Source organism: Ixodes scapularis, unplaced genomic scaffold, assembly GCF_016920785.2.
Source record: "Ixodes scapularis isolate PalLabHiFi unplaced genomic scaffold, ASM1692078v2 PGA_scaffold3__209_contigs__length_174095766, whole genome shotgun sequence".
NCBI classification, from domain to species: Eukaryota; Metazoa; Arthropoda; class Arachnida; order Ixodida; family Ixodidae; genus Ixodes; species Ixodes scapularis.
In genome coordinates, this window is record NW_024609868.1 from 166,803,382 (window position 1) to 166,831,276 (window position 27,895).

The 27,895-nt window shown below is 45.7% G+C and overlaps 1 protein-coding gene across 1 annotated transcript in view; it reads right to left on the bottom strand.

Annotated features, from left to right (window-relative positions):
- Window positions 1-27,895, bottom strand: part of LOC115309012 (nose resistant to fluoxetine protein 6-like) — a 92,679-nt gene that overhangs the window by 21,885 nt on the left and 42,899 nt on the right. Inside the window, exons 7-9 of the mRNA XM_029967144.4 lie at window positions 7,115-7,208; window positions 6,649-6,735; window positions 894-1,059 (exon numbers count right to left, since the gene is read on the bottom strand). Coding sequence (XP_029823004.3) covers window positions 894-1,059; window positions 6,649-6,735; window positions 7,115-7,208 — 347 coding nt within the window. The remainder of the gene's footprint in view (window positions 1-893; window positions 1,060-6,648; window positions 6,736-7,114; window positions 7,209-27,895) is intronic.

Consider the following 27,895-nt stretch of genomic DNA (forward strand, 5'->3'; position numbering starts at 1 on the left):
TTCTCTTGAGGTCATGTAGTGTCGTTCTCAATGTAATTCTTGTTTCGCCTACCTTGAAAAATAATACTATTAAGACTCAAACCATACCAACAAGAAAAGGCGGTAGCGCTATCCTTGAAGGACTTTCAGTTCAGGCAATGTACACGGCATGGAAAAACACTACTTGTATCTCTTAAGCGCGGAACACACTACGACCAAACCGTCCGATCCGACGTCCGATCAGGCGATATGACGGTCGGAGGCGAGGGTTTTCAACGCTCTCCGGTGCTGAGAAAACCCTCGCCCCCAAGGTCATTCCGGCAGTTCGCACGTCGGATCGGACGGTTTCGTCGTACATGTGTTTCGCGCTTTATCTAAGCGTTCAGGAAAGTATTGACGTTTGTAACAACTTAGCAATACCAGCTGCGCAGATTGGTGGACTATGAGTTGGCCTTATGACAATCTCTCGTAAGAAGAACAAAAAAAAAAAAAAACTACAAATGACCAGAGTAAATATGACACTTTGAGCTCTGCCAAAGAAACAACATAACCCTGCGAACAGTCTAAGATCCAGCAGGGATCTCGCCAATTTTTATATTAGCGCCATACCTTCATTGGCGTTTGAAGTAGAAACCTTCTTTTAAAGCGAAACATAATGCATTTCATGCATGTGGCGTCATTTGCTGCGGTCATGCCAGTATTTTACGCGCCGCGAGCGTTCGGCTCGCTGTGTTAGTTTCACACCACGGAAGTTGTGGTTCGAAGAAACCAGTAAGTGAAAATAACTTTGCAATAGCAACATTTTCAAGCTATGTGTTCTTTATTCGCGCTGAATGAGGAAGTGTTCTTTATCATTCTGCAGTCGTCATTTAATATTCACGTTTATCCTAATACACCTGCAAAATCATACATACCAGATCAGATGCTTTCGCAAAGTTTCGGACTTGCAGCAGAAGCTTCCACCAGTGCGTCTGAACTTCGTTGTAGAACTTATCGAACAGGACCTCGGAATTCGGACCCGATGTAAGAAGAGGAACGAGGTAGAAACAGCCGATGCAGAACACAAGCGGTACCGTCACCCTGGAACACAATGTTTTTTTTTTTATAAGGCAAACATAGGACTTGGAGAATGTGAAATTTTGACGAACAGCTTTGCAGAATTAGCGCTCTGTGAGTTGTATGGTTACGTAACATATCGAGCTCGCGCGCGAGGTGCCGAAGAGCAATGCGGAACCTGAAGATCAAATGCGCTGTGCGCACTTATGCCAACCTGCAGCAATCGATGTTTGCATTTCAGAAACGCGTCTGTATCTTGTTTCCGTTTTTTTTTTTTTTTGTCGGAGTAGTCGAATTGCTTTGAAGTGGACTACATGTTGAAATGAGAGTTACACATCAGGTGAGCTGGTGCACGACGTATTGAAAAGAAATCCAGAAACAAAGCAGGAAAGGAATGCAGAGGACAATCACGACGAAATGCGAAAATATACTTTGTTGGGTTGGTACTCTTCTCGTTTTCTCTTGTCTGCGTTTTTTATGGCTTCAAATGTATTTATCGCAGTTTTTAATACTTCGTCGCTTACCTATATATAAATAAATATTCAAAATAAACACGCATAAGGTAAGTGACACATACAAAGGAAATGTGAATAGTTTTAAACCAGACGTGCCGCTTGCCATAAAACGATTATATTTTTCAAACTTTTGATGTTTGACAGAACGACATTCTCCAAGCCTTCACACCCTTGTGCGCTTGCACATAGCCTCCACACCCTTGGGCGGTTCGGGTTTGTTTCGCAAATATTAATTTTATATTTACGACCCTTTCCACGCACTGTCATAAGGCTGTTTTATAGCCACCGTGGGACGCGTATTTGGACCATCTAGCATAAAAGAATCGTCGGACAATCTTCAAGCCCCTCATGGCCACACATAGAAAAGATAAGGACATACTACACAAACTATTTTAAACGTAAAAATATTGCCGCGCGCCAAGTAGGCAGCGCGGCCGTAGCCTAACGGTTATCGCGCTTGCCTCCCACGCGAAGGGCCAGGGTTCGATTCCTGGCCGCGACTATGCATTTTTGTTAACTCTGTAATGTGATGTTCTGGTGAAATCGAGAACCGTCTAGCTGATTCGAGGTCAGAATGTTCTACGCTTCGAACCTTCTACGTCAATCAGCTAGACGGAGCTGCTTTTGTACACACGTTGGCTTCTGGAGCATTCGACGTAGAAGGTTCGACGCGTAGAACATTCTGACCTCGAATCAGCTAGACGGTTCTCGATTTCACCAGAACATCACATTACAGAGTTAACAAAAATGCATAGTCGCGGCCAGGAATCGAACCCTGGCCCTTCGCGTGGGAGGCAAGCGCGATAACCGTTAGGCTACGGCCGCGCTGCCTACTTGGCGCGCGGCATTACCCCGCACCTCGACCAAAATGTCACGGGTGGTGACCAAAAGAAAACAGGAAATAAACAGGGAGAAATAAACGTTTAATGTGGCGAACTTGTGCCGAAAAATAAAAGAGTACAAAAGATAATAATAGAGCGTCGCGGGCGTCGAATTCGGCGTGGCAGCGGAGTCGAACGCTGGGGCGAGACTGGCTCTGGCTGGCCCGCGGAGCTGCTTTTGTACACACGTTGGCTTCTGGAGCATTCGACGTAGAAGGTTCGAAGCGTAGAACATTCTGACCTCGAATCAGCTAGACGGTTCTCGCTTTCACCAGAACATCACATTACAGAGTTAACAAAAATGCATAGCCGCGGCCAGGAATCGAACCCTGGCCCTTCGCGTGGGAGGCAAGCGCGATAACCGTTAGGCTACGGCCGCGCTGCCTACTTGGCGCGCCGCAATATTGCTTTCAAATAGTAGTTTTTTTTGTCACGTTCAATATTAATTTAAAATAAGCTACTGAATTAAATTACTTCCAATTTACTTTTTCTACGTTGATTTTTTGATTAAATGCGAATAATTTGTGTATTTTGTTTTGTTATGAGATTCTACTATGCTATTTCCTTGGCTATATGGTTCATACTTGCTTGCACATCTTTATATGCGTGGAGAAGCCAAGCCAACGGAGCCAATGAAGCGTGTGGCCTCGGACTAGGCACGCGCGTTGTGCCGGCGACGAAAAGAAGCAGTCCTATCGAGCTTAGACGAGTTCCGAGGTCAGCGGCTTTCATGGTCTGGCTGTTTCGGCACGTTTCCGAACATCGCTGTCAAAAATAACACCGTGAGTAGCCGCTAATCTTGGAACCGGCCGGCACGCGACGTGAGTGGTCACTCTTGCTGCCGGTATGAGGACCGCGATAGCCCGAGGCCACGCGCTCCTATGGCTTCGCTGGCGTTTTGCACCACTACGCTTAACGCATAAAAAATATGCGGTTTTGTTCGGGGTATTGCAACATTTTGTTTGTTTTTAATTCGGGATAATCGAATATGTCGAAAATAAAGATATGATTTCACTCATTCGGCGAGTAAATAAAGTGACTCGAGACAAGTTAAGCGAAAGCTCACTTTACACTAAAGCGAACAGATTCTTGCCAAGTGATTCCTTTAACAACGATAGCTTTAAGTGGGAACCTGACCAGTAAATTGCATGCTCGTCCTTCGCGAAAACTCCCTGTGGCGTCATTAATCACGTGATAACTCCCAGCCGCCACCACCCCCGGCGCTGGGTTTATAAGGAAACAAAATTCCCCGTCCTCTCAAACCGGATTTGAACCAGGGATGCTCGTATGACAGCAATCACTTCCTCTATAATCAACCGCTCTACCAACTGAGCTGTCGGCGGGACATATTTCCGCAAGTTGAAGGCGGTAAACGGGTACAAATTGAGAGAAAGGAGGAGAGGAGAGCGAGAGCACGCGGAGACGGCAAAGTGCCCGCTTTCAAACGGAAAGGCCGAACATGGGAACGCCGGCGTTCGGCTTTCGAACCCGTTTGAAGAGTGATTCGAGACAAAGGCAGTTAGCTCTGCGCGTGCTGCAGGTCGGGCGTTCGAAAGACCCGCTGTTGCGGTACCAAGATTCCCACATTGTCCGAGGTGTTGGCTGCAATTATAGTAATTAAGTTAGCTCAGTTACGGAACCACCCGTAGACCTTGCTTCCACGAAGAGTACCCACCCCCTTCTGCTTCCACGGACCACCTCCGCTCTATCTCTCCGCCCAATGAACATTTTTGGGTCGGTTGCACAGCTATGAAGACACCGGAAGTGAGCGGCTTGTCCCGGAAATAGTCCCTTCAGAGTGCTGGTTCGAAAAGCGTCGACGGCGCTGGATTTTCGCTTGTCCCCTCAAGAGAGCCTGCTTGTTACGCAGTAAGAGCGCATGCAGACCCGACAAGGATTATGGGAAACCATTCAATGTAAACATTTCGAGATTCTAGTTGATCAAGGGTGCATATTTCCCAGCTTGAAATGCCTCATTTTCGGGACTTAATTCGGAGTATCATTATTAAAATCCACTCAAAGACAATTAAAAGTACTGACCAAAGCATCGACTGAATGCACTAGGAAACTCAGCAGAGGCCGGGCTTACGGCGCAAGCATCACACTTCAGTTGGCTTCACTTACGCCCTGCGGGGAGAGCGGCTATGCGCCATCCAGCCTCCTATAATGAAGATCAGTGGCCGGGTTGGACAAAAATGTATTAGGAAGTTTCCGTTCAAAACTACCGTCCAGCTCTGTGCTGTCAATTTGTCTTTTTCTAACCACCCGATAGCATTTTTAGAATTTTAATAATAATGAAATTGTCAAGAATATGTATGTGCACGACCCCATTTATGGCAATCGCGTTAGCGTCAATTTGTTTATATTTATCCATGTTTAACTTCAACGCCACGCTAATATTTATTATGTTTTTGCAGATTCTTTTAGTACATATTATAAACGTTAAATGCGGATAGTTTAAAAAATATTCACGATGGCCTTATTTGAAAATTGGTTTTCAAAATAATGAATATTTAGTCAAATGTCCCTATGTGAGCAATTCTTGTATTTTTTCCCGGTAACCAGGACATCAATATTTTATGTAAAGATGAACTATATACATAGAAACACCCTGGCAAAGTTTGAATACCTTAGCTTTTGTAGATATGGAGAAAACAAATCTTTAATCCAGAGCGTTATTGCGCATTGTGTCATATTTGCGATTTCGTTTTTCAAAATAACGATCCTATTTGACAGTGAATAATACTTTTTGTCATACATTCCTAAGCCTAATTTCACAGTAAATTTTCTAGACCCGGAGCGAGAACAGTTTTTTGGGGAAAGCCGCCCGAAATGCTAACATCGCGCGATCCGCAAAATGCGCACGCGACCAAGAGGGTGCTTATAATTTTTTTTCATCAAATACGCTATTTTTTTTTTCAAAACAAGGGTTAGTTTTGTTTTTCTGGGCACGAATCCAGCAAAATATTTTTTTTCATCAAAATTAAAAATTGTCGCCGGACATGGTTGTTCGATCGTGTCTGAAAACGCCAAAAGCCTGGGGCGCGACTTTCGACCACCGGCGCGAATGCCTGATAACCGAGGAGACTTTAATGGAAGTAGGCGGCGCCTCCCACGGCTCCAAATTAAACAGGGAAAAACCCAAGGTTCCTGTTCATCCAACCATTCCCACTGTGCCAGACCTGTCCGCGCCGATGCCATTTTATTATCGAGGAGTAGGATACATTTTTATTAGTAAAGTATTTGAATCGTCGAGGGGAAGTTCCGTGATCTATAGTAAAGTTTGCTGTAGTGGACGCCAATAACTCGATGCTATCAGCTTGCGTGGTTACGATACCGCTGCAGCGTTCCATCCAGGGAATGTAACTATTTTCGCACAAGGACCGAACTCGCTGGAGGCCAACTTAGGTGACGGCGGCGTCACGCATGCATCAAATGCTCGTTCAAATCGGTTTGTTTGATCTATGGTCACTGCCAGAGTGAGAACACCATGGCGCGTCTTTCGAACGCCCGGCCTTAGCACGTGTTTCATGCCTTCCGTCGTGCTTTGGCTGCGAGTGCACGATCGAGGTGCGCGGGACGCCGAAGCGTTCTGAAAGGTAGGAAGCTCACGCTGGAGGCCAGACAACTGAAGCTTCTCCTTCTCGCTCTCACCTCGTCAATGGCAACCAAGGTTCTTCGGTGCTACACAGTCGAGGCTAGTGTAGGCTCCAAAGCGCTAATTAGTACTTTCTCGCGTGGCGACAACGGAGAAGAATTGTTTTCAAACGCCTCTTCCGCACAGCTTGTGTACTGATAGATCTGAGGGCGTCGATAGTAAAGTTGGTCGACACCCCTCAGTGCCTGCACGTACATGAGCGCAACCATCTGCCCGGGCGATTTAGCACGCCGTATAACTCGACCTCGAAAATAATTCCGTTCTGTAATCGAAGAATGCAGATTTGAGTTACGGCGGCGTAAGGAAGCTCGTTGTAGACGAAGTACGAATGAGGCACGGGGGTGGAAGGGAAGGCGGAAGCGAAAATGTCTTCGAAATTCCTAGAATCGTCCTGACGAGGAAGCGCACATAGGACAACAGAGCCTCAGTGATTGCGAACTACGCAAGCAGCAAGCTGCTGTTCCTGTGTAACCGCGTAAATGAGCTTACATTTTTTTTACAGAATAATTCAGTAGCCACAAGACTAATATATCTTTATCATTGTTTACTCTCTGCTCACCTGATTTGTCGGCGTATGATGGCTATTAAAAAAACCAAGAACTTGTTGGCATCTTGTTGCACGATATTGTAGGCAAGCAAGAAACCACTGCGAAAACAAACATAGAAGAAATTATTAGGCTGTGTTGTTTTCTCCTCAGCTTTCACCGAGAATGCCCGTTGGCTTTGCCAGCACTGTTCGAAACACTACAAAAACAGTGAACTGAGCGTGGCACAGCCTTCGCAATCAGTTATATCCTTCTTCTTTTTTTCAAACGAAGTCATGTGCTTTTCCATCTGCAAGTATCTGACTTATTCAACGCAGTTGAAGGGAGTAACACATAAATCTGATTAAACGAGGGTGTGGGCTATTACTTGTTGGAACTGTTTAAAGCCATGTATTCTTCCGACAGTTCGGTGCAAAGGTGTAATTATATTGTTTTGTTGTTTATAGAAACGTGCATAAAAAAGCGTTTCGTGTTGTTTACCTTAAGAAGAAGAATGTATCCACACTCAGGAACGCTGACGAAAACACACAGAAAGACCAGCTGCCCGCCATCTCGAGGAGATTGACAAACCGCGCTGAAAGTATATAAAGGTTACTAACATTATTAAGAATATATGGGAGGAAATACGCCATTAGAGTCACATCGCATCATAATAAAAAGTAAAATAGAATACCTTATGTAATATTAGAAGCTTAAAAGAATAGGGTAAGTAACGCATTATTGAAAAACCTAAATCCACGAAGTTCTGAAGTAGAGACAATATGAATAGAGAAATTAAATTTGAGACACACTTTCGGGTACTGGCATACACATTCGAGCTAGCAACACACTGTGGATACTGACTTGCGTGCCTTCCCTTCAAAAAGTCTAAGCAGTTTGTTGAAAGGCTAAACTTTATTAGGTATGTCGTGTCGCCTACACTTCATGTTAGGAACATACAATTCCGCAACCTTTCCGGGCACTATAGGAGCGCCAGAGCTACATTTTGGTATCAAAATATATTAATATACTTAAAACCATATTTTGCTTTTACCGCCAGGTTTATGCAGATAACTGAAGAGATGTATACATATATGTAGGGTGGCAAGAAAGAAATGCCGGCGTGGTGGTGCAATGCGGATGATCCATTAACAACTTTCGTTAGAGTTTCATTCCTTCCTTTACGTCATAACAACATAAAAGTAGTTGTTATTTCAAAGATCTTCAGCTATATTTAGGCATTAATTGAGGAAATATTACCTCGGCGACATTGTGTCTATAATGCAAGGTGATGGTAGAATGAATGTCGAGACTGAAGGGACACTGACGGGGCATTTGTGCCCTCCGAGATTTTTGTTTGAACATGACCGACAAGAGCCCGACTACCCAGAACACAATTTGTCGCTAGAAGTTTGCATTCTTTCCACCCGCAAAATCAGCGGTCGACAATCGACCGGTTTCAGTCGCGCTAACTCTCTTTCCACGATCACGTGCCGTTCGAACCGATCCATATCAAATATAATCAAAGTCGTAAGTCATCTAAGGCACACATTCAATAGTAAAAATAGAAACGAATACGAACCCCCGTTTCTGTGGCTTCCAAAAAGCTGCAATCACGGTTATCAAAAAGACTGTTGCACAGAGCAGAGAAAGTACATGTAGACGTCATTCTCACCATGGCGACGTGCCGCGGCCTCGACGATGCGATAACGGCGCAGGACTATGGTTTAGCCGAATGAGTAATGCATGAACACCCACAGACTAGTAGGCGTTGCATCGTTTTCTACGCTTTTATATACTCAATCTACTTCTTTATAATTTGTTGTAAAATAAAAAGAAGAAAACGTGGAGATGCCCGAGCCGGGAAGAGGGAAGGAAGAGCGACTTCGAAGACGAGCAGAAACCGAGGCACCAGCCCCTTTCCGGGAAACCAAGGAGAGGGACGGAGAGCCGCGGGGAGAGCGCGCCCCACCGTGGGGTCATAAACGACGAACCCCTCTTGGACCGACGCTTGGTGGGGGCGACTGCGCCCTTCTTGTTGGAACGACAGTCGAAGAAGGACGTGCCTTCTCTAACTTTGCTTAAATTAGTTTTCAATATCAATAAACCACGTTCTGTTATTCTAAAAACCAACGAGTCCTTTCCCTAATTCCACACTGTTAAAAAGTTGGTGCCGAAACCCGGGATGAAGGAAATTAGGACATGACTTCAAAGCAGAACATCCAACGAAAGAAAAGTGAAAACAACGAACGAGAAGAAGGCAGGAGCCATCTTGGATAGCCATCTTGGATTCTCCAACGGCTCAGGCAACGAGAAGAAGGCGGGAGCCATCTTGGATTCGCCAACGACTGAGGAAACAAGCTCCGGATCATGGAACGACTCAAGGGGAAACGAACTGCACTGCGAACACAGGTGACCAAACTCCTTTCTGAAATTGATTCGTACATCGAAAGGAACGAGAAAAACGAAAAAAACCTCAGCATCTCCTCCGCAAGGCTTGGCGCCCTCCAAGCACAACTGAACGAGGTGGACGCCGCCATCGAGCCACTAGTGCCGGAAGGAGAAGCCGAGCAAAACTTTATGCGAACAATTGAATACAATGATCGGGTCGTCACCTGTATTGCAACACTTCAAGAAGAGTTGAAGGAAGTCCGAGCAGGATTACCACGAAATTTGGATTCATCGCCGATGAGCAACAACGGAAACGCGACAACCACTGCCTGCCGAGGGAGGCTCCCGAAGCTCGAGCTACACAAGTTCGACGGCAAAAGCATCTCTTCGCAAGAGTTCTGGGAGCAGTTCGAGCAAGTAATACACACCAACGACCAGCTAACGACTTTGGACAAGTTCGGGTACCTGAGGGCTGCGGTGACCGGCGAGGCGTCAAGTGCCATCAGGGGTTTGCCTCCCACATCACGGTGCTACGAGGACGCCGTGCTTCTGCTGAAGAAACGCTTCGGAAATGAGGATGTCCTTGTTCAGACACACATGCGGAAGCTCCTAGATCTACAGCCAGTGCGAGACGCCGACGACGTCCGGGGTCTCCGTCGACTCTACGACACCATCATCTCCCATCTCCGAGGACTGGAGGCACTCGGACAGAGGCATCAGACCTTCTGTGCTCTTTTGTTTCCAGTGGTTCAGCGTGCGCTGCCAAAAGAAATCCTGCTGGATTTTAACAGAACGATCGTGAACGAGCAAGCATCGGACGTGTCGACGCTGGACGCTTCAGCCGGAGGGATGTCCACCGGATCCGAGGACTCTCAGGAACGACCGACGGAGACAAGCACCACTGAACGAGGTATCGTGACACTATTCTCACGACTGCTTGCCTTGAGAGCTGAAGTCCAGAGCCGCGAGAACCTAGCTGCACAACAAGCTATGGACACGAGGCAACAGCCGCGTGGATTCAGTTCAGAGAAAAAAAACGAGAAAAAGGGAAGTCCCAGAGAACGCTATCAATCCTCCGCAGCATTACTGCATCAAACAACGAAACCTGATAGCTGTTTCTTCTGCAAAGAAAAAAACAACGCGACAGCTGCCTGCTCTGCTGACATTTCAATCGAAGAGAAGAAAAGACTGCTGCGCTTGGAGAGACGATGCTTCCGTTGCACGAAACCTAATCACCGCTCGAATGAATGCAGAAGCAGCATGCAATGCACGAAGTGTTCGAAACGGCATGCGACAACGATGTGCGACCCAGGCTACACGTCAACCAAGGTAGAAGCAAACCGAAATGCGATAACGAGCGTCCCAGTGAATCTGGAAACCGCCACAGGCGAAGCTGCCGGGCCAGCTGTCCTTCTCCAGACTGCAACAATCTGGTGTACAGGAGAAACCAACTGGATGTTCGTCCGAGCTCTCTTCGATGGAGGGAGCCAACGTTCGTTCATTACAAAGAACGCGTCCGAACGTCTCGAGTGCAAGATCTTGGGACAGGAGACACTGACCGTCGGAGTATTCGGCGGACACCAATCAGAACGAGTATTTAGCAGGGTACTGGTTTCATTAACGGCACAAAACGGCAAGACACATAAGCTCGAAGTTCTTGAAACGGACGTGATATGCGATCAGAAGATCCCTATCCCAGAACCCAACCTGAAGAAACTACTCGGGCAATTGAGGATGGCCGACTCGAGTAAAAACTAGCAACGTGGTGATATTGACCTTCTCATCGGCTCAGAGCACTACTGGGACCTTGTGACGGGGAAATCCAAACCACTAAAAAAGAAACTAAGAGCGGTCGAGACTGCATTCGGATGGAGTATCCAGGGTCCCGTGAGAGGAACAGTTCACGACGTACAATGTACGCAAACGATCGCCCTCAAGACATCAGTGGCAACGGCTGAAGCAACAGACTGCTTAGAGCGGTTTTGGACACTGCAGTCAATCGGAGTGACTGAAGACGAAGGAGTTGACTCGGCGAAACAACGGCAGCTAGACTCCTTCGAGGAGACCATCAAACGAGGTGGTTCCCGATACGAAGTTGTGGTCCCTGGAAATCAAACGTGAATCTCGACGACAACAGGGAAATAGCAGAAAAACGACTGACCCAGCTGACGAACCGTCCCCAAAAAACACCGGACCTGCTTCGCGAGTACGACGCTGTAATGAGACAGTACTGTTTGGAAGGAATGGCAGAGCCGGTAACGAGGAACGACGTCGACGAGCAGAAGCCGACCTACTACATGCCACATCAGGCGGTGCTCCGAGATTCAAGCAGTACGACGAGGTTGCGCGTCGTGTTTGACGCTTCATCGCATGGCAACAGGTCAAGGTCACTTAACCAAAACCTTGAAAGCGGACCTAACTTGACCGCTGACCTCGTTGGCTTGCTACTCAACTTCAGAAGCCACAGAATCGCGTTGGTGGCAGATATCGAAAAAGCATTCCTGCAGATTGTAATACAGGAAGAGGACCGGGACGCATTGCGCTTCCTGTGGTACCAGACGACGCCAGACGCGACTGAACCGCGACCCCAGGTACAAGCTTGGCGCATGACGAGAGTTCCCTTCGGAACGACAGCCAGGCCATTCCTGCTCGTGGCAACCCTCAGGCATCATCTGAAGAGCATGGAGGAAGACTACCCAGACACAGCAACGCTTCTTGCGGATTGCCTGTACGTCGACGACCTCCTGACGGGAGCAGAAAACGAGGAGGAAGCTCTGAGGCTTTACAACGACGCAAACGCCATCTTCGGAACTGCTTCCATGACACTCCACAAGTGGGCCTTAAATAACCAGAGTATGAACGAACGCTTCATGAATGACAGTTGTGAGGCCAAGCACCTGGGATATTTCACGGGCGTCCTCAAGGTGCTGGGACTGACGTGGAGCCCCCACACTGATCACCTGACGTTCACTCCATCGACGACTACGCAACCAGATTCTGGAATGAGCACGAAGAGATCCCTTCTCAAAACAACGGCTCGCCTGTACGACCCCCTCGAATGGTTGTCACCATTCACTGTTAGGGCAAAAGCTCTATTCCAGCAGCTATGGCAACGACATGTGGAATGGGATGAAAAACTGCCACAGGACTTGAACGGGAAATGGATGCAATGGTGTAGTGAACTGAACAATCTGCAAAACATTCGGGTGCAGCGCTACTACCAAGCCGGCACGACTGGAAGTGCGGAGAAAACTACCCTGCACGTGTTTGCCGACGCCAGCCCAATCGGGTACGGAGCAGTGGCTTACATCTGTGTCACAGACACGGATGGAAGTACTACATCGACCATCCTGATGAGCAAGTCACGAATCGCTCCAGTCAAGCAACTGACACTACCGCGACTGGAGTTGATGGCATGTCTGTTGGCGGCCAGGTTGCACAGCTACGTCATGCGAAGCTTGAAACAAACCCCAGACGAGTCACACTTCTGGACGGACTCGACGATAGCTCTGCATTGGATCACAGGGGAGCCATCTCAGTGGAAACAGTTCGTGCAGAACCGGGTGACTGAGATTCAACGCCTCACCGACATCTCTGCGTGGAGACACTGCCCCGGACTGGAAAACCCGGCAGATCTCATGACCAGAGGGGTCAGTGCTGATCAGCTTGTTGACAGTTCTCTCTGGTGGGAGGGAGCTCCGTGGATCAAGATGCACGAGAGGTCTTGGCCACACTCCCCACTAGTGGGTGACTCTCCGCCGACAGCGTTGGTAGAGAGAAGGACGATTGAGGTGCTCCAGGCAACGAGCTCCACTGCAGTTCCTTCAGTGCTGAACATTGAACGCTACAGCGATGCAGCACGCCTCTTTCGGGTGACAGCGTGAATTCTGCGCTATGTCGGCAAGCTAAGGCATGTAAACAGTAACACCGGTCAACTAACAGCCATCGAGCTGGATCAGGCCGAAAAATACTGGATACGTCAAGTACAGCGGGAAGAGCTTCAACGGGAAATCGAGAGTACGCAAAGAGGGGAGCGTCTTCCGTCGGACTCGCCTCTACGAGACATCCCAGTGCACAATGGTGATGACGGCACTCTCCGTGTCACCGGTAGGCTTCAACAGAGTGACAAGCCGTACTCTGAACGACACCCCAGCGTATCGACAGGCAGACATCGCTTGGGAGAATTGCTTGTCCGACAGTCGCATCGTCAGGTGCTACACGGGGGAGTTCGGGACACCCTGGTCCAGCTCAGAGAGAGGTACTGGGTGGTGCGAGCACGGCAACTGGTGAAGAAGATAATCAAGAGATGCGTGACGTGCCAGCGCTTCAATGCCCGTCCGGCGACGGAAGTGACCGCTCCGCTTCCACGAGACCGAGTGACACGGGCTCAGCCCTTCGAGGTCACTGGAGTCGACTTTGCAGGACCACTGCTGGTAAAGGGAGAAAACGGACTGCACAAGTCTTATGTGACTTTGTTCACTTGTGCCGTGACGAGAGCGATTCACTTGGAGCTCGTCAGAGATATGTCTACCGAGTCATTTTTGATGGCGCTGAGACGTTTCATCTCACGAAGAGGTGTCCCTCGGACCATTTACAGCGATAACGCACTCTCATTCAAGAAAGCCAACAGAGACCTCCAACAACTATAGAGCGCTATTCGTGATCCCGAGGTCCTTGGTTACGTTACCAACGCACGAATCGAGTGGAAATTCATCGTCGAGCGCGCCCCATGGTGGGGCGGGTTCTACGAGCGCCTCGTCGGATCAACGAAGCTCTCACTAAAGAAAGCGATTGGTGCCAGATGTTTAAATTTCGACGAGTTGGCAACAACACTGACCGAGATCTAGGCGGTATTGAACTCGAGACCGCTTACTCACGTCTACGACGAACCCGGAGAGCCCGAGCCACTCTGTCCGTCATTCTTTTTGACGGGCGGACGTCTGACGACGCTGCCAAGCATGGGGAGGAAAGATGTCGAAGGTGTTCACACTGACCTCCGCAGGTTTTGGACCCACCGACAGATAATAACGGAAGCCGTCTGGCGCCGATGGAGCCAAGAGTACCTGGCGGAACTGAGGAAGTGCAAAGCCAGAAACAACGTCAGGAAAAACTGCTGGAAGAGGGTGATCTGGTTCTTCTCAGTGACGGCCTGCGGCCCCGACAGCAGTGGAGACTCGCTAGGATCCAGAAGGTGTTTCCGGGAAGAGACGGGAAAGTACGATCATGCCTGCTCAAGATGCCCGGAGGGTCAACGCTCAAAAGACTCATACAGTTATTTTACCCTCTAGAGATCGCATAACGGGACAAAAAAATGACGCTGTCATTTTGGGGGGGAATGTGTTGTAAAATAAAAAGAAGAAAACGTGGAGATGCCCGAGCCGGGAAGAGGGAAGGAAGAGCGACTTCGAAGACGAGCAGAAACCGAGGCACCAGCCCCTTTCCGGGAAACCGGGAAGAGGGACGGAGAGCCGCGGGGAGAGCGCGCCCCACCGTGGGGTCATAAACGACGAGCCCCTCTTGGACCGACGCTTGGTGGGGGCGACTGCGCCCTTCTTGTTGGAACGACAGTCGAAGGAGGACGTGCCTTCTCTAACTTTGCTTAAATTAGTTTTCAATATCAATAAACCATGTTCTGTTATTCTAAAAACCAACGAGTCCTTTCCCTAATTCCACATAATTCTCTTCTGAGATAACATGAACCCTTTTTTAAAAGGGATGCATATGTCGCATCAGGCGAAGCAAAAATGAGTATTAATAAAATAATTAAATTCATCAGTTAACCAAACCCCCAGATAATGAATAGCACTGCACATAACACATAGTCTCCAAACTCCCCGAAGGTCGTCGCTGTCCGCAAATCCGACGAAGGGGTTGCTGGTCTTGTCTGTCGGTATCAAGATTAATTGACTGCGATGTCAGTCAATGGAAAGTCGTGTGGCTGAAGTGCACATTGTAATGAGCTCCACAAGTTCACAGGTGGCAACTCGTTGTCCTTATCCGACATAAGTTGTGGCAGAACCTCACATGGAACTTAAGCAAGCTTGCTTGCGTTCCACACCTTTCCATCTAGTAGTATGAATGCGTTCCGTCCCCGGCGATCGATAAGTTTTCTTGGCTTTTAATAAGGCAGGTTTACTTTCGCGAGAAGTCCCGGCACCTTCACTTGAAACAAAGTCGACAAGCTGAAATGCCGGCATGCTTGTCATCAGCGTACTCTTGCGAGGCGCGCTTTCGTTCTTGATTCGTTATCTCAGCTCGCTCAGCGCGGCCGTTGTGCCCGTGGAGAACTTTTCTGATGGCTTTCCGATGAGGTTCATCTTCGTTCGGGGTACCGATTGTGTAGCAGAAAAGCAGGTGACGCACCCGTAGCTGAGTGTAGCGTTCCACGATAAACACCGATGTATTCGGTAAGCGCCTCATCAAGCTTTCGCTCTTCGAGAAATGCCATCTAAGTAAAGCATTTCAAAACTCTGTAAACTATTTCGATTATTCCGTTATACTGTAGATATTAGAGATATGAGAAGATGTTACAAATGCCACTCTCCCGTGAGAAATCTTCAAACTCTGCTGATGTAAATTGGCTTCTGTGATTCGATAGGATCTAACTCGGATAACCTTCACGACTGAAAAGAGTCAGCAGGACGTCGGTCACTTTTTCTGGTGTTACCGTAACGGCAAAAGCAATTTCAGCCAGCGACAGTGATAATCCATGACTGTGATGACGAAGCGATGACGCTCTGATGCTCCCTGAATTAGTCCCTCAATATCAAAACCAAGCTTCTGTCTTGAATGCGCAGGAAGTGGCATTGGATGCAAAGGAGTAGCAAAAGTCTTTGCCAGCTTGTCAGCTGTCTGGCAGGTCAAGCAACATGAACGGCACGTTCCACAGCAGCATACATGGCCGGCCACCAGTACCAATGCCTCAATTGTTGTTTGGTATACGGACGATTCCCAGGTGTGAATAACGTGCCAGGGAGATGATTTGAGTCCTTGCAGGGGGAACTACTGTCCGTTTTCAACGTACAAGTAATCCATCGATCTCTGATAGCTCAGATCACAAGTGATAGTATGGTATGAAATCTACAGGATGAAACAAGGAGACGGCAGGCTTTTTAAATCGACCGGAAAATTCGGTTTCTTAATTTATCGCGCTACGACTTTGTGCAGCGTTGCCCACAGGTGGTGCATTTTTTTGTGTAAAATTTGCAAGGAGCGAACTTACCTGAGGAAAATGTAAAGAAAGGAAAAGGCTTAGCTGATATGGAAACGCAGCGACGTCTCCGGTTTGCAAACAACACGGCGCTGTTTCTCACGGGAGACAAGAGATGGCGCAACAAACGCCGCCAACGAACGAGCATACGGCGCCGAGAGCAGGCCTTTTTAGCAGACGATCTTTTCGACTCAAAAGCGGAGCGCGTTCCGTAGGCGGCGACAGTCGCAGAAACAAAAAAGACAGGCGCGGTAACAGCAAGGAACTGCAGTTCCTTTTCTGCAAAAGGGCCGACTCTCGGCGTCGTCTGCTCGTTCGTTGGCGGCAGTTGGCGTCGCGACCGCTTGCGCCATCTCTTGTCTCCCGTGCGAAGCGGCGCCGTTTTGTTTGCAGACCGGAGGCGCCGCTGCGTTTCCATAGGAGCTAAGCCTTTTTCTTTCTTTACTTTTTCCTCGGGTAAATTCGCTCTTCGCAAATTTTACAAAAAAAAAAAAAAATGCACCATCTGTGGGCAACGCTGCACAAAGTCGTAGCGCGATAGGTTAAGAAACCGAATTTTTCGGTCGATTTAGAGAGCCTGCCGTCTCCTTGCCTCACCCTGTATATCTGGCTTGGCCTTTGGTGGTGACGTCGTAGCAACGAGGGTCTGAACGTTGTGTAGCAGTGGATCTGCTGAATGTAGCAGTCTGCATTTTGCCCTTGGAGATAGGTAATTCGTTGTTGTTCCGAAGAATACTGGATCCGTGAGGGTACGTAGGGATTTCAGCGTGGCTTTTTATCCCCAGTTGAATGTTGCCCACGTCCCGCTTGCACGAACTAAGGAACTTTTCTCGAAGCTCAACGAAAGACAGAAGTTCTTGAAACTGGATCTGTTGGAGGCATACCTACAGATGGAGTTGGAGGAGGATACAAAGTATCTCGTTATCAACACACACAAGGGATTGTTCCCGCTTAACCGGATGACATTTGGGATATCATCAGTGCCCACCACTTTCGAGAGCACCATGGAACAAGTAACTTCTGGCCTGGAAAACGAGACATGCTACTTAGATGATATAATTGTCACCGGAAAAAATGACAACCAACTCCCTAAGAACTTGGAGCTCATTTTCCTACGGTTCAAGGAATATATATTCACAGTGAACAAAGAAAAGCGTGAGTTCATGTGCCTCGGAGATGAGTACTCGGGTTAGATTTTGTAAGACGTAGGAATGCGCCATTCTCAAAACAAAGTGGAAACAATATGGAACATGGCAGAGCCAACTAACCTTGATAATCTTCAAGCGTTTCTGAGCATGGTACAATATTACGCGAATTATTTGCCCGGGTTAGAAGAAATTGGCGCACCGCTGAATACGCTGCTCAAGAAGGGTGTTCCTTGGCAGTGGATCTTGCCCTACGTGGAGGCATTTGATGACATAAAATATTGTTTGACATCCATGATGACCGTCGTTCATTTTGACCGAAGTGACAGAATCTACCTGGTAGCTGATGCGTCATCGCTTGGCGTCGAATGCGCCATTTTTCACAAGATATGCGGAATAAAACGTGCAATCGCACATGCATATATAACGTTAACGTCAGCAGAAAAACGATAGGCCCAGATCGAGCGAGAAGCTCTTGAACTTATTTTTGGAGTACAAAGGTTTCACCAATATTTTTGTGGAACAAAGTGTGTCTTGTACACCAATCGTAATCCATTGGCGTCTATTTTGGTTCAGTGAAAAAAAATCCCTGTGACGTCTGCCAGAGACTTTTACGATTGGCCTTGATTCTGCAAGGGTACTCGTACAAAATCAAATACGCGCCAAAATATTAGTTTGGAAACGGGGATGGCTTGTCACGACTACCTCATGGACCTGACGCATGCACTGGCCAGTGTTGTGAGCTTGATTTCTACAGTCATGTTGGCAACCGTTGAGTAAAATATGATAAAACTTCCAGTCAGAGTATCAGACATCGCGGAAGAGGCAGCTGAGGAGAAAACACTGTTGGAGGTCTACCGCTATGCAATGTAAGGATGGCTGTCAGTTGAACGAAGCGCCGAAATACAACACTACTCATCCAGGCAGTCAGAATTCACGGTAGTAAACGGCTGTCTAGTATGGGGTATGCGAATAGTGATTCCTTCAAAGTTTCGACAGTGTCTGCTGGGCTATCCAATTTTAAGGAACATCCAGGACAATCGAAGATGAAAATGTTTGTCCGTTATTATATCTGGTGACCGAACATGGACAAAAATATTGATGCGAAGAGTCAAGCATGTGAAGCATGCGCTTCAAAGTGCGATGGGAACGGGAAAGTTTCACTACATCCGTGGGAAGTCCCAAAACGGCGTTGGTATCGAATTCACACCGATTTCGCAAAATACCAGAACACCATGTATTTGGTGGTAGTAGACGCCTACCGGAAGTGGCCAGAAGTCTCTCTTATGCCGTCGACAAAAACAGAATCAAATGTCAAAGTGTTCAGAGACATTGTTCGTCGTCAGGGACCGCCAAATCAGGTGGTCAGCGACAATGGCCCAAAGTACACTAGCGCCACGGTCAAGAATTTCCTACAACAGCAGGGCATCCAGCACATTCTACCACCACTTTATCATCGTTAATCAAACAGTTTGGTGAAGAATTTTGTCCGAACGCTGAAGGCCGCCTTACGAAAATCCAAGGATGGGGAAGAAAAGTAAGGACTGAGACAGTGCCTTCAGAAGTACAGGGCAACGCCTCACTCCACAACAGCACAGCCTCCGTGTGACATGCTAAACGAGAGACACTATAGAACGACATTGGAACTGATCAACCCTGATGTGTCAATCCAAGAGTTTTCCGATCCTATTTCTGAAAAGACCAACTACTACAAGAAAAGTCGTGACCGCCGTTATAGATAAATCAAAAAGTGTGGATGTAAGATAGTCTAAAGAAGAATCACTGGAGCAAAGGTGTCATCACCGGCCAAGAGGGCCGGGTCCTGCTGCAAATTAAAACAGAGAAAAATACGCGACAACTGGTAGTAGCAGATCAGCATAAGAAAAGAATCTGCGAAAAAAATTGGATAGCAACATATCGCCCAGTCCTGGCGATCAAGTTAGACACGGGTGATCGAACGCTAGTTGTATCCGGCACACCAATACAACTGTGGAACCATTCGTAACTACAGATATTGCTACTGTGTTCGTCGTTATCTCCCCAGACTACTCAAGGCTCCTGACCGTTTCACGTCAATCTGAGAAGGGAGGAATGTAGTAGCGTATTCAGTGTCGCTAGACGACGATGATGAACCGGAGGATGCTGCAGTGAGTGCTCGTGACGTTAATAAGCTATTGCGGTGCTCGCGAAAAACAGCCATATCAAGATAGCGCTTTAACCGGTAAAAAACGTACACTCTGAAAAATGCCAGCGCTTCTGCATACCCGCAATAACACTCAAAGAGTCAATCTCCGCGATCTACGAAATCAGATCAGCTAATGATGAGGCGGAATAACTGTTTAGACCTAAAACGGAAGTCTACGCTGTGGCATTACGCAATGCAAGGCGTCTTGGTTGAATTTTTTGTGTTGTTTATTTACAGAAAAAAACCTGCAGCGCCGAAAACTTCGGCACAGATTAATACCAGAGCGCAGACGTAGTTTTGAGGTGTAAACGGGTGTTCCGAGGTGTAAACGGATGTTCCGCCTCATCATTAGGTGAGTTTACTTGGTAGATCGCAGAGATTGACTCTTCGAGTTTTTTGCGGGTAAGTAGACGCGTATGCGTTTTTAAGAGAGAGCCTATAGGCACTAAGCGGTTTCGGATGCACTCGGCTATTGTCATCGCCGCAGTGGTTGGACACGAGCCCCTACATGAGTGTCCGCCGAGACGTTGGTTCTTACGAACAGAAGTCGAGTCCTCACGCAGTTATCGTGTTCAATTCACGAGCCGCGCTCCACTGTTGTCAGGCGGGCGGTTTCAATTCCGCAATTACGTCATCGAGCTTTGCGAAGGCAAGACTGAAAGAAATAGTCTTCTTTTATCCTCGCAGTTTCACCACGACAAAGAAGCTCGTGAATCAGTGGCGGTCTTTGCGAGCATACTTGGGTCAGAAGGACCAGGACAGCTCTCTAAAGTCATGAATATTTTAACCCAATATTGTTTCATGACCCGTTTATTACCAGCAGACAAACGTGAAGTAAACGAGTTTAATGGTCGCAATCATTCCTACCTCTGAGTCTAGAAAGTGTGTTCACTAATCCTTGTGGCTTTCCCAATTTGAAGCGTCGTGGAGAGAAGCTAAAGCGCCGGTAGTATGGTGCAACATTTCCTTAGAACTAGTCATCGCACATAACCGCGGAGAGCATGACGCTCAACAGCTGGTGACATTTGCATTCTCTCGTGCTTCTTCCTTTCCTCCATTGCTCATTTTTTTATAAAGTCCTCCTAATTAATGAATTTTAAGTAAAGTTTGGTCTTATCATCTCGTATAATGTGCAACAATTTTTTTTTACAAATGTAGCGCATTGAACGTATCGCTCTTCAAAAGCGCTCCTATATCATGAAGGTTAGTCGACTCCGGCATGTTCTATATTGCTTCCACTTTGTTTTGAGATCGGCGTATCTTACGGCTGACAAAATCTAACCCAAGCACTCCACTCCGAAGCACGTGAACTCACGCTTTTTTTTTTGTTCAGTGTGAATATATATTCCTTGAGCCGTAGGAAAATGAGCTCCAATTTCTTTGTGAGTTGGTTGTCATTTTTCCCGGTGACAATTATATAATCTAAGTTGCATGTCACGTTTTCCAGGCCAGAAGTTACTTGTTCCATGGTGCTCTCGAAAATGGTGGGCACTGATGATATCCCAAATGTCTTCCGGTTAAGCGGGAACAATCCCTTGTGTGTGTTGATAACGAGATACTTTGTATCCTCCTCCAACTTCATCTGTAGGTATGCCTCCGACAGATCCGAAAGCCCTGTCGCAGTCGGCGACAGGGCTTTTTGGCTAAACACTAATCGCCTGTTTCTGCAGATCCGGTCATTTTTGCCAACGGAAAGCTGCGCGGCATCAACACCTGCAAGACGACGTTTCAATTTTTTGGCTGACAGGATTCAAGCCAGCGGCCGCAACCAGGCTACTGGATCATCAGCGATAAGAGCGGCTGCAGCTACACCACGCTCCCGAGACACTGGAAAAAGGGGCGTCGCAGCTTCGACGGAGAGCAGTCGGCGACAGGGCTTTTTGGCGAAACACTAATCGACTGTTTCTGCAGGTAGGAAAAAGTGTCTATTTTTAACTAAACACTAGGTAATCCCTGTCGCTGACTGCTGCTCGAGAGTGCCATTTGAAATGTTGAATAGTGATGACGTTGACGACGTGTGCCTGCATTGTAAAAAGACAATATACGATAACACTGTTTTGCAGTGTACAGAATGTCACTCCAATTATCACCTTGGTACTTGCGCGGGCCTAACCGAAAAATCGCTCCGGGGGAAAAAGCCCGGGTTCAAAGAAACCTGGCAGTGCCAAACGTGTCTGGGAGCCAAGGGAAAACTTCGCAGCACTCATGACGATGTGTCGACTACAAAGGTGACACCAGATGTGCAGCAGCAGTTAACTCAAATAACGAGCATGTTGGCAATACTCGCGCCACTCAAACAACAAGTTGACGAGTTGGCAGTGATAAAAGAAACCGTCATGCACATTGAAAAGTCAGTGCAGGCAATGTCTGACCACTACGACGAGGTGCTAAAAAAGATGAAAAAACACGACAGCGAGATTAAACAATTAATAAAGAAAGTAAACCAACTGGAACAAGACCAAAAGACTGATGAAACTGCGCAATTGAAGAAAGAACTAAATAAGTTGGAACAATAGGGACGGAAAAACAATCTCGAAGTGCACGGTCTCATGGAAACCTTGAATGAAAACCTTCTGGAAAAACTAAACAGAACCGCTGACAAGATAAAAGTTCCACGGCTGACAAAAGAAAACGTAGAGGCGGTCCACCGCGTTCCAACTAAAGCAAAAAAAGCGCCCATGGTGATTGTGCGTTTTGTAAATCAACATGAGCGAAACGCATGGCTTCATAACAAGCAGAATTTGAGGTCTGAAACTCGTAATGATAACGTGTATTGCTCAGAGAATATGACGGCATTAAACAGACAGTTGTTTTACGACGTCAGAATGAAGGCCAAACTCCTCGGCTATAAGTTTGCTTGGCACAAAGAAGGGTGCTCGTACGTGAGGAAGCAAGAAGGCGAAGCGACAATTCGAATTGAGCACGTGGGCGATCTGGAAAAGATTAAGTAAGGAAGTATTTATGATAAACTTCTTTTTATTTTTTCTTTGAAATGGCAGCCCTAAAGCAGACTTGCCTCGCGGCAGACAGGCAATATGTGTACGGCTATCACAACAACTTTATTTTTAATGAATACTTTCACGATGAAGGACATTTTTATACAATTTATTTACAATTCTCTATCCGACGGTGGGCGCTAGTACTATATACGTATGTTATCTTAATTTTTAATGGCAAATGAAGGCCTTGTGCTACCGTAAAAACTTGAAAAGTAATCTTGGTGCGGACTATATATCATGTATGACGTGCTTTCATTTAAATATTAGGTCGGAAAAAAACAAAGCTGTCGAACTCGAGTTGCTTTTTGACGAATTTGGTTTTAATTTTGAAGTAATAATGCTTACTGAAACTTGGTACACAGAAGAAACTGATATATTAAGACTGCATCATACCGTTCTTTTTATATAAATCGTACTGACAAACGCGGTGGTGGTTTAGCGATACTGACAAAGTATGTTCTTTGTGAATTAGAAAGTGATTACAGTGTTATCACTCCGGATGACGAAATGCTGTGTATACGTAATAATAAGCATATTTTCGCAGCGGTTTACAGACCACCAAACGGTAATGTTGAGTCGTTTTTTGATTTTTTTTAATCTTTCTTGGTTTTTCTTAGCAAAGAAAACTGCATTTTAATATGTGGTGGGGATTTAAACATTGATATGTTTGCTCATAACGCTGTTAAAAGGACTTTAGAATTGCTAATCAATGCAAATGGCTGCGCAAATGTTATCAATAGACCGACACGTGTTACTCTTTCATCTGAAACGCTAATATCAATCAATCAATCAATCAATCGTTTTATTTTTCTTTCACAGGAAAGATGGTAGCTGGGGCAAAAAGCTGCAACATGTGCAGCTTGACGAGGCCCCAGCTCCAAGACAACAGCGCGCGTACAGGGCTTTGCTCAAAAATCAAATCTAAAATGAAAACACTCTTCAAGTTCAGAAAACAAAAAAACAAAAAATTAATAAATAAATAAAGACATTAACAAGATTCTAATGTAACATATGATATCAATTGACACGGTACACATACAACACGAAGCCTGAAATTCACAACTTCGACAGTATCAACATTAAAGCTTCAAATGGTAAGCTATGGCTAAGATCTGTTTCAACATTCAGCTTATTCAAGAAAGATGGAAGTATGTATGTGAGCGATGTCAGTCCATAATTTGTTCGGGGGGTGGGTACACTCCACTCTTCACTTCGCCGTGATTTATAAACACTAATATTTTTATTTAAATTTGCTATTTGCAGAAAACAACTATGCTGATTTTTTTGTGCTATTTTATAAGATACAAGAAGGCGGTAGTAATGTAGGTGTGTTATTCTGACAACATTAAAACGGACAAAAAGAGCATCTGTATGGTAAAAGTTAGATTTGTTCATTTCTAATAGCCCTGTTGGATATATAAAGGCCGGTTTCATTGGTTGTGATCTGAGTGACCACCTCCCTATAGTCATTTCTCTTAAAAACGTCCCGAAAAAGGTCTGCAGAACGAAGCGGACACTGATTCAAAAAATAACTTTAGATCGACTAGACGCCTTTGAAATCGCTGTGTCAAAGACAAATTGGAATAGTATACTTTGCGAACTTAGTGCCGATGGTGCTTACAACACTTTTATTGAATTATTTCTAAGTTTGTATAAGGCATACTTTCCCTTCAAAGCTATAAAAACAAATAAACGCATAAGAAAACCTTGGATAACTCCAGAGCTACTTTGTAAAACTAACACAAAAAACGTCTTGTATGGCAAATTCGCAAAATCAAGAGACAAGAATGATCTATCAATATTCAAAAACTATCGCAACAGCTTAACGAAATAACTACGGCGTGCGAGAGAGGGTTATCATTTCGACATGTTTAAAGCCGCACAGGGTCGTGCAGACGTCATGTGGAAGCAGCTAAACTCTCTTTCTCATCGTGATCGCCCATCCAGTTCTATTGAAAAAATTATGCATAACGGCACTGAACGTACTGGTTGCTCATTGGCAAATGCTTTCAATGAACATTTTGTAAATCTTGCGAGTACGTCTGCAATAAATAATGCTGCTATGTTTAGCGATAAAAGAAACAGTGACACGATATTTTTAGACCCTGTGGTAGAACCCGAAGAGTTGAGTGTATTTTTGCAGCTTAAAAATAGTGGAAGCTGTGACGTAGATGGTATTCAAATAAGGCCTGTAAAGCACGTGATTCATTTGTTAGCACCTGTAATAACTCACATATTTAATATTTCTAAATCCACAGAAGTATTTCCTAAGCGAATGCGGATTGCTAAGGTTTCAATATTGCATATAAAAGGAAGCGTAAATGAAATAAGAAATTACAGACCTATCTCAATATTGCCAGTGTTTTCCAAGGCACTCGAAAAAGTCATTCATACCCGATTAACTAATTTTTCTAATATGTACGACTTGATAATAGCGTCTCAGTACGGTTTTAGAAAGCACAAATCGACGGAATCCGCTCTACTTGTTCAAAAAGAATTCATTTTGCAAAGCTTTGAAAACAAAATGATGGCCCTTGGAATATTCATAGATTTTACTAAAGCTTTTGACTGTCGCATTCATCAAATTATACTTTCTAAATTAGATAATTATGGAATTCGAGGGTACGCTTTAGAGTTAATACGGTCGTATCTGGGGCATCGGATGCAATATGTTAGTATTAATGAAAACTCCTCCACGATAAAGCCTATTCTTTCTGGAGTACCACAGGGCAGTATTTTGGGTTCTTTCTTTTTTAATATATATGTTAATGATATTACCAATATTAATCCAAATGCAAAATTTGTCAACTACGCTGACGACCACAAGTATACTATTTAATTCAAAATAATGCTGATACCTTAATTGATATGGCAAACCTGACTTTGTCTAGATTAGAAATATGGAGTGAAAACAACGCGTTGCAAATAAATATGAAGAAAACAAAAGCTGTGCGTTTTCGCCCAAAAAATAAACTTGTAAACATTACAAAGGACCTAAATTTAAAATCTAGCAACATTGAAATGGTAAACTCCTTTAAGCTCTTATGTGTTACTTTCTATGAGAATATGTCGTGGGAAAATCATATAAACAACCTTATTCCAAAGCTATCCCGGGCTGTGGGCACGTTAAATCGTCATCGTTATATTTTGCCAGAAAACGTAAAATTATTATTGTATAATTTTTTATTCCACTCCCACTTAAATTACTGCCACTTAGTTTGGGGTACAACGACTTCTACTAATCTAGAAAAGCTGCCTGTGTTGCAAAAGAAAGCACTTAGAGCTATAGGAGATGTCCCGTTTGACTTTCATACAGCTAGCTTATTCAAAAAATTTCAAGTCATAAATGTTCACACATTATATGATTACAGGCTTGCCACTAGCCTAAAAGTGGAGCGAACTAGAAATACGAATTCTCTTTATAAATCTTGCACAAATCTCGAAACACATTCATAGTTACTCTACCCGCGGAGCTGAATGTTGGGGGGTGGTCACACCGAGAACAAACTATGGCACACAAACGCTGAAATATGCTGTTCCCAAATTATTTAATCTGTTTCTAGCTAAAGGTATTGATTGGGACAAATTATCGTTGAGGGAAGTGAGGTCACCCTTTTTTCACTGATGTAGTTGCTCTCTTTACTCCGTGTTTTGTTCTTAATACTATGAGCTTGTTTTTGTTTTTGTTTGCCCGTCATGCCCTATATGTCAACATTGTGATCACCTAAGGTGTTGTGCTTAACATGTTGTGATGGCGATCATTTTCTGTACATTTGTGTTCCTCTTTTGATTGCTGTATTATTTCCCCACTCTGTCACTGCTGCTGTAGGTGGTCAGGAACCCGTCAAGCTGTACCTCGCAGCTTTTTTTCCTGATCGCCCCCATCATCTTATGGTGGAAATAAACACTATTATTATTATTATTATTTCGAGAACTTCTGTCTTTTCTTGAGCTTCAACAAAAGTTCCTCAGTTGGTGGAAGCGGGAAGTGTGCGACATACAACTAGGGACATAAAGTCACGCTGAAATTTCCACATACCCTCACGGATCCAGTTTTCTCCGGGACAACAACGAACGGATGACCCACTGCGCTGTTTCCACTTAAGTGAAAAATTCATTTTTAGCTAGCCTCTTCAAGTCAGACTCTACCACTTCGCGTAATGCAAACGGTAGTGATTGTGGCCGCACAAACTTGGGGAGGGCGTTCTCCTTGAGCTGAAGTGTAACGTTGATTTTCGTGCACAGGCCAAGCTCACTTCCCAATAGTTTTGCACACTTAGTTGGCGATACCTTGAGGCCCTTTTTCGTGTTCATAGGCGCGACGAATATGTTGTTCAGGTCCAGTTTGAGCGATCTGACCCAGAATCTCCCCTGCAAGTATATGTGACTCGTATTGGAAACGATTGCCTCAAGACTACTCGTTTCCTTGGAATTGCACTTGAAATGTACGCTGGCCCTTGATCTTGATCGGCTCCTTGTTGACATATTTCAGTCTGTGATGAGCTTCAGCGAGCTCTGGTTTCCCGAGACAATGTTAAGATTAAATGTCTGGTAAGGTGATTTTTGAACTTGTTTCTACTGGAAGTTCCACTCGCTTGCCTTCAATTTGATATTCCAGAAAGCTTGCCGCCTTGGTGTAATGTGCACAGGACGCTTGTGACTAATTGTGCCTACCCTTTCTTTGTTGGTCAATGCTTGCCAGTCTGGCCTTGGTTTCTGCAAATATTGGTAATGTGCTCTTTGTTCGGTCAACTCCGCAGTCTTCAGACTCCAAGCGGAACTTGTCTGTGACATGATTAGAGTTACCTCATTTTATACAGTCTTTGTACTTCTGTTACTTTACTGACTGCGAGATGGGTATCATCAGCGTTTGGCAATTGGCGAGACTCTTTTTCCGCTCAAAGAACGCTTTTCGACAATCTTGGAGCAATTTCAATCGATAGCTCTTCGTCTTGGACGAGATGTGCTCTCAAGCGTTGACCTCCTAGTACAATTATGAAAGCAGTGAGCAACGAACACGTGCGTGCATCGGCTTCGTTCTCAAATTTGTAGTCGCTAATGACTGACCGTAGTCATGCTAGGAAGCCGGTGGGTGACTGACGTTCATCCTGGCGCGCTGAAAGCAGCTTGGCTAGCTCAAATTCCTTGAAGCACTGCGGCGCAAAATGAAATTTAAGTGTTTTCGCCAATTCCGCATAACGGAATTCAGCGACCTGTCTTGGCTGAACCAGAAAGTGCAGCAGCTTGAGCCTTTCCGACCCCAGCGATGAGATCAAGAAATTTGTTTTAGTAGCATCATCTGTCGTTCTGGCAATGTCCAGAGGTGCTTGAAACCTTATCTGGTACACGTTC